Source organism: Diadema antillarum, unplaced genomic scaffold, assembly GCF_040938485.1.
Source record: "Diadema antillarum isolate AM-2024a unplaced genomic scaffold, OU_Dant_1.0 seq00001997_RagTag, whole genome shotgun sequence".
Classification (NCBI taxonomy): Eukaryota; Metazoa; Echinodermata; class Echinoidea; order Diadematoida; family Diadematidae; genus Diadema; species Diadema antillarum.
Window position 1 is genome coordinate 125,273 of NW_027272653.1, and position 8,063 is coordinate 133,335.

Here is an 8,063-nt window from a genome sequence, read left to right on the forward strand (position 1 = left end):
TGTGACAACTCTTGTATCTTTTTTTTGAAATTTGAATATTCAGTTATTTCACTTATATTTATTGTAATAGTAATGCCTAGAATGAATAATTTCCCAAATTGCCAGGATTTCGATCCTATGCAGTTTGTGACTGATCCTCTTTTGATCATACCCAAATTTACAAGCGAAGTGTCAATTTCATTGGAGTATAATATACGTATGGATACATGAAACGAACAAAATAACTATATATACATAGTTAAAAGTGGTAAAAAGATAAATGAGTAAGTATACAGATGAATAAAACTAATAGCCGTTTCAGCTGAAGCTTGCACAATATCAAAGTTTGTAGGTCGCAACAATATGCATGAAATCGGACGGTATATTTTCCCTGTCTGTCGCTTCGTACAGCTAATTGCGTGCTAATGAATATGTCCATCAATTCAATAGAACGCGATAGCGCAAAGCTTTAAGACGAAGAGAGACAAGATGCTTCACCACTTCTTCTTTTTCTCTTTCTTCATTTTCTTGAATATTGTGTAGTTCGAACATTATTTGTCAACAAAAGTTATTGCTTATAAGCGTTGAAATACAAACACTTTGGAAATCCTTATGGGATGCATGTTTTTTCTTTATGAATTGCAGCTTGTTTGTTCGTTTTCGTCATGAAAAGACCCCATATAATCAACATTCCATAGAAAGCTAGGTTTAACCCGTAATTCTAAAGTTTCTAGGAGATTATCTGGCTTGCAGAGCGTTACATCAATTTGTAATTCTCAGCCTTCCTTCATTAATCTGCTGACGGTGTACTCGGGTCAGTTTCTACACTGTCCGCTCCGCCGCGCCGCTTCGCCGCTGCGGTCGGGCTGCCGCGTGCTGCGACAAGTAAAGCTGATTTGGTGCGGTCACGCTAAACGAGCCACGACGCTCGAATTCGGTCAAATCTGGTTTCCCCGCCCGAGGCGCGAGTTGCGATCGAGATGTGACAGAGATTATAGGGTTCCTTTGAATACGGCGTGGTATTCTCGCTTCTGTAGCTCCGTCTTCAGAAAATAGGCTGCGAAGATTGACGGAACTCAGATTTCCTTATCAAAGTGGGTTTTGTGATTGTTGCACTTAAATCATCATTTTCATCAGTTCCTCCTGGCAGTCTCCTTTCAGCCGCTTCTTTTCATATATCACTTTTTTTCTTCACCCATTGGGGTATTTTACAACCGCCAAATGTATGATGCACATAACAGTATTATCAAATACGGACCTATTCATTTCTATTGTCTTCATAAAGGAAATACGATTCCAAATAATTCATGTAAAGCCGGTTCATTGATCGTTATAGGCTTGACGTTACTATTATTATCTTATTTTATTTTATGATAATTTTTATAACATTTTCAGTGACTTTATTTCCTTTCTCACATGCGTGAATTAAACACTTCGTCACCGAGTAGATCTGTTTATGACGCTCATTGGCTTTTCTTTAAAAGTTGTTCGCACTAAAATTAGTAAGATCAATCTACCTAATTCCACAGACACTTTAGTTTCTGTGTCTTTCACCCGCATTATTATGTCATTATGTTGAATCTTCGGCCAAACTTCTATAACTTCAGATTGCATCTACCAGGTTCTATGGGTATTTATTTACTTTGAACTGTGAAAGCTACTTGGAATTGTCTCGCTTACAACGTTCTTAAGGTGTTATGTTATTCATTGCCATTAATATTCAAAAGTAAATGTATTCAGTTTGTATAATTTCCAACTGTGACGGTACATTCGTGCATATGTTGTGTTTCATACTTTATGACTTGTCATTTTTACAATTTGTTATGCGATACTGATATTGCTGCTTTCACTAATTCCACATTTTTCTTTGGGTGTTTGTTTCCTTTAAGAGAACGGAGTAAGAGCTGTATAGAGATAAATGGCGGTAATGATAGTCTGCTACGTTACGAAAGTTACCATAATGATGATTATTGTTTAATTAGACTTAATTGTTAATAGACGAAGGGAACATGGAGGGACGTACAGTAGCTGCAGCAGGAGTATAGACAAAAATGCACCTGCCGTAAATAAAATTTTGTTTTCTTTCGAAAAAAAAAGAATTAAGATAATTTATCTATTTAGTCATTCCGTTTTCCTTTAGCAGGGTAGCCCTTTCAGTTCACTTGGAACTGCACAACGAAGGGGCCTAGCAACACATGCAAAATAAAATTTGAGTAAAAAGCACAAACTTACAGACATGTTAACAACGAGGAAACACAAACACAAAATTATGCAAACGCAAAACAGGACATCGGAAAAGAAAAGAAAAGAAAAATCAAGTCCGGGAAAGACAGAATACACATTCACTTCCACATCAGTACACACAGACCCACCAGGACCAACAAACACACACATACACACACAAACGCACACATACTCATGCACACACACGCACAGACATATACAAACAAACACATCCATGCTTACGAATAATATCTAAAGTCTATCCATAATTATTAAACAAAGCATTTTTAGTTTACTTGTCTCATCCATTATCGGCATCGTTTCATTCTCATCTTTCATAGTAAATTGTATACATTCAAGGACTAAACACCAAAACATTTTCTCTTTCATAGATAGGAACTACACGTTTATTTACACATGCTAATAATGCATTATAAGGAATATATCCTTTCCATTCACATTTGAAAAGAAAACAAAAGAGAAATCTACATGGTTAAAAAAATCTTATCTACACAACAACGTATTTGCATTCACATTTTCAAGAATCATTACAGTCAGAATCTTTAAAATACATTCATTCAACATGATATTCTTTTTTTTTCAACCAGCAGTGATTAGCCTGTACATGGAATATCTTGACCTCCTGATTTCAGCTGATTGTGACGTCATTTCCGTCAAAAGTTATCCACTTACCGCTTCAGGGTTTAAAGGTTCAGAGTCCGTTATAATACTTCATAAACCATAAATACAATTTATGACAAGCATGACATTCTCTGAATAAATAACATTTCAGTTTTTCAGACATCCACACGGAAATGATTCCTACAAAACTGTAAGCCTTTTTTTTTTATGGCGACAAGAAGTGTTGTCAAAGGAACTCTGACCAGAGCTAATTCAGCATACCCAGTGCCATGCTATCTGTGCGTTCATAATATTGTATTGTATTGTATCGTATTGTGTTGTATTGTATTGTATTGTATTTTAGTGTATAATATTGTTTTGTATTGTTGTGTATTGTATTCATTACAGTTATTGTTTACCTCTTTCTTCCACAACGGGCCTAACTCTTACCTTCATTAGTTTTTTTTGTTTTTTTTTTTTTTTTTTTTTACATCTTCATTAGCTACAAACTTTGTTAGCTGTACCCTAACCATCCCTGACGCGAGTGACATGATTATCTAATTTGCATTTTGATACTGCGATGTTAAAATGCATCCAAAGTTCTGTTAATCTTACAATAATTAAATGAAATAAGAACTGCTAAAAATTTCATTTGTGGTAATAAGATCTTATTACCTCCCTCGAACAATTTGGTTCCCTCTTTCTAAACCCATGCTGTGACGACTCTGCATATAGCTAGCCATATTGCAGCCTATACTACTAAACCTGCCGCAGCGCGTCAATTAATATGAAAAAAAAAACCAACAACATTGTTTGGGTGGCATTCCTCCCAAGAAAAATAGATGTTATTAAACAGATCCATATTCATGTTGTAATAAAGATTAGGAAAAAACAAGTGTCGGCGTAATCCGACAAACATTTATAAAGTTATTAGCAATAAGGTATTCAATATGGGGTCGACTTGGGACCTCGAAATGTGTAAGTTGTGGTGTTCGTTATGATACCTTGACGGCACTTGCGTATAATGTGGTATCTCTGTGTGTACACACGCTACCGCAGACAGGCACACATCATAATTACTCACACTCAAATGCACCCGATACTGTTTCGAAAAACTGTGAAACAACCGCCTTTCACTGTCTGGAAAGATTTAATATGATATATCACATGTATCATCATTGGTAATCTCCGGAGCACAGTCCCTGGGAAAACACATCCTTCGAGATAATATCCAGTGTGCCTTGAAAAACACATACACAAGCACATGCACACAAACTCGTATAACAATGAGGAGCATTCATGCGCAAGTGACGTCACAATCACGTGATCAAAACGACTGTCTCCATTTCAAGTGTCTAGTCTGGGCCAGGGTTGATGACTCATCAAAGTTCAAATGGTGACGATGTTCTTGCAGTCAATCACAGTCATCTTCTTCCCACATGGGTTCAAGTTATAAGGATTTCTCCCATTACTTCAATCAACAATTTCAATTTTTGTCTGCCGGAAATTGTTTGTGCGGCAGAAAAGGGTTACTTTCTCAAACTAAATCAGTCAAAACCTCATCATCGTTAGGAATTCATTCCCAACCTCTACCATCAGTAACATCTCAAGAGGTTTTCATCGTCAGTTTACCAAAATGCCTCTGCTTACGAATTTCTTAAGATCAAATTGTTTTGATAAACCGAATTAATTTTGTTGGTCGATGATTCCATGACCCATGAATCGAATGGTGTTAAATGTTACACAGAACTATCCAATATTCCATTTAGCTCAGTATATAATAATAGGGGCTTTTGGGAGCTGCATATCTGGTAATGTTGTATTAGTTAAGCAGTGAAATAATCGGAAACATAACTTATGATGACTGTAGACATATAAGTTTCTGTGTAAAAAGATAAACAGCCTGAGACTCAAATCTTTACTCTTTTGTGATGAGTAGAAAAATCCTTCTTTTTTTATAAAACAAATATACCCTCTCACAATCAAAGCTCATATTCCTTATCAACATGTTGAATACCCAGAGCTGCTGGCATAGAGAGTCTAGCATTAAATCTTACAAGATGACTGCAATGAAATGGGTACAAAAGTATCGGAGCATGCGCAATCAGCCATTTCAACATTATCATCTTTTTTTTTCTGACATTGTTTCACTAACAAATTTTCATGCATCATAACTTTGTAAACAACATTGTTGTTTTGGAGTATTTCTTTTTAAAATTGAATGGCATCAAAGTGAAAATACGGTGTGACATTATTGCACAAAAGACGTCTGGGATCGTGTAGGGCAAAGGGATTCATCAATTTCACTATTGTTTATCATCATCAGTGTTGTACATCTTTTATGTCCATTTATCTACTTGTCAATTATCACATGTACTGACTTATGCAGCTAAAAAGCAATTCATGTTGACAGACGAATGGTAACCATTACACGGAGATCAATATAGATGAGCACGCTCATTCCTTACCGAACAAATATTCATGAATTTCTAGGTTACAGATGAAATCATTTTGACAATGATAATAATCATTAGAATGATAATCAGAAGACTAGAAAAAAAAATCAGAAATTTGCCAACCAGGTTGGAAACGGGCATGACCTTCAGTCGCCTCTTTTTCCAATGGACTGAGAAACTTGTGATCTGCCTTAATGATTTTGTGTAAGAATTCCTTCGACAATAACCATTATTACCAAGTCATCAACTGCCTTGTTGGTGCGATTTCATTATTTTTTTTTCTTTTCTGTGCTCGAGCTCAAATAGACAACAATGTTTAAACACCGAATCTTGTTTCTTGTAGACATCGTCAAGATAACTATTCAGATAACAAATTTGATTTAAGAAAACGTGAAAAAAATGATTTTTGAAAGAGCGCTTATGAACAGAAGCTTTAATAGTAGGAAACATCCCAACAATGGCGATGGTTTCATGATATGATATGAATGCTATACATAAGCTACCTTTCAAATCACGAAGCATTTTCTCCGTGAAATACAACACATTACAATTGCAAAAGCTCTTAAGAAACATTTGTGCATTGGACTATAGTAGCAACATAACGAATACATTACTTTCAACAAGGAAGGGACTGTTACATTAAGTTTCAAAAAAGTCCAATAACTACCTGATTTTCAGTGAAATATCTGCAATTTTCTTTTAACGAAAATATGATTATAATTATCAACATAGCCCTGAGAGGTTAGAGAGACCTTACCCATTATGAACTATAAAATGCAACCATCTTCTAGGTGCAGTTATGGTCTGCAAAGGACTGTCACCAGATCAGATACCATAGAGAACATGTTTTTAAATATTGGGAGAACATTACCTTTCTCTCATTTGTGGTAAATATAGACATTCCATGAACTGTGAAGTTTTGATAACCACTCATATTTTCAATGCACGTCTGCGATAGATTATAGGGGTGAAGTTCGTTTGTAAGTAAAAAAAGGAAATGGCCTTCTCTTATGAATATGAGTACATGTAGTATATTGTGTGTGTTTTTATATCTTTTTGACAATGAATTGTCATTTTCCACTAACCAATTCAACTCATTAACAATTCTTGTATAAGTGGCATCTTAAGAAGGAAAAGGCCTATGATAGCTTTATCTTTTCGAGTACGCATACCTTTACTACACCGTAAAAAATGCGCTTTTGACGTTTCACAATAGAAAGATATAGCATCAAAGATATGTTTTCAAGTATGTACGCCAAAATGGGTCTCCCAATTAAAAGTGTTATACGCACGTCTCTGCGTATCACACTGCTATTTGTCATAGTAAATGTTTCCCATTCCAACTCTGCAATAACGCTGAATGCTGAATGCCAAATGCCGGAATTAGAAGTTATAATACTCATTCTTAAATTTCTGGACAAGAATGCACAACTCCATACATATCAAGATCGTACATCACCACTCCGTCACCACAGCGAGCCAGACAACGCCGAAGACATGCACGCTTTGAGGCAATGTGGTACATAATTTGTGTGTTTCTGAAATGTGTGTAAACAGTGTTGAAAAAAAAAATACACACACCTCTTGCATCAGAAATTTGATTATAACGCAACTCCGTTACATAGGCGCATTGCTTTATGTAATCAGCAGTACACGTTCGAGCTTTTGCTGCTTATATCCGAGCATTTGATGTTTATATTGCAAGCATTAGAACAGGATGTAAATTAGGATATGAAAAAAAATAACAGTTGAAGAACTCTTTCCAGTGTGGCTGTCATTGACTGAGACTTCTGATATTTTTTTTTTTGGTGTCACATTGACAAGACGAAGTCCCGAATCTTTCTGTCATGAACACAAATCTCTCCTGCTACTTCATGCTTGTCTTTATCCCCTGAATACGAAAGCTTGATTGGTCCACAAAATGCGCTGTTACTCAGATTTCCTGGGTCCTTATAGAATGACTATACGCTTTTTCAAACAAACACATGAAGGTTCTTCATTTTGCATCCAGTGTGACGTCATAAATGTTGCCATTGATACTGCTGCAGTCCTAGATGAGTGGAATTTGTTGCATGCTGTATTCTCTCGCCTTTAATCTTAGATTCGCCCAGCTCGAGCTGAGTCCGCCGGCATTTTCCAGGGCGTTCATGTTCATCATGGACATGTGACCAGCCGCGGCCTGGGACATTACCCCGGCGAGTCGGCCGTATGAGGCGGCGGCGGCTGCGGCTGAGTTCCACGAGGCGCCGAGCTCGGCGGTGGTGGTGCAAGGCCGTGGCGCCACAGGCTGTTCCACATTCACTCCGTTGTACGGACGGCGCCGGGCCGCTGCGGCCTTAGCTGCCTGAAGACTTCGCTCGTTGCGGCGGAACTTGGCTCGTCTGTTCTGGAACCAGACCTACCGAATGAAAACAGAAAAATTGCTTTGGAGAATAAAAAACACGTTTCGCAGTTGCTTTCGGTGTACACAATGTACCAAAAAAAAAAAATTAATTAATATTATTTCATGCATTGATAACTTAATAAAGATTTGATAACTTAATAAAGTTTGAAAAAAAACCCCACCTTAATAAAGATTTGTTTAAAGAGTGAAGATTTCAATTCAATTCAAGATACTGTGTGTAATAGTCTGTGTGTTTCCCCCTTTCATTTCGGAAGTGACCCTTTTGTATATCCTGTAAGACACTATCATCATGGTAATTGTTATTGTGATCGTGTAATAGATGATTTGCTCAGCCGACCTCTTATAAAGGCTCAATTGTTCATGAAAATACCTCAAATCAA

At 36.7% G+C, this 8,063-nt stretch overlaps 1 protein-coding gene across 1 annotated transcript; it reads right to left on the reverse strand.

Moving 5' to 3' along the window:
* Window positions 1–7,329: 7,329 nt before the first annotated feature.
* LOC139713534 (paired mesoderm homeobox protein 1-like) lies at window positions 7,330–7,677 on the reverse strand (the record flags this gene model as incomplete). The annotated part of the gene is made up of 1 exon (XM_071625258.1): window positions 7,330–7,677. A coding segment is annotated over one exon (348 nt), but the record flags the coding sequence as incomplete, so codon positions are not given.
* Window positions 7,678–8,063: the final 386 nt, after the last annotated feature.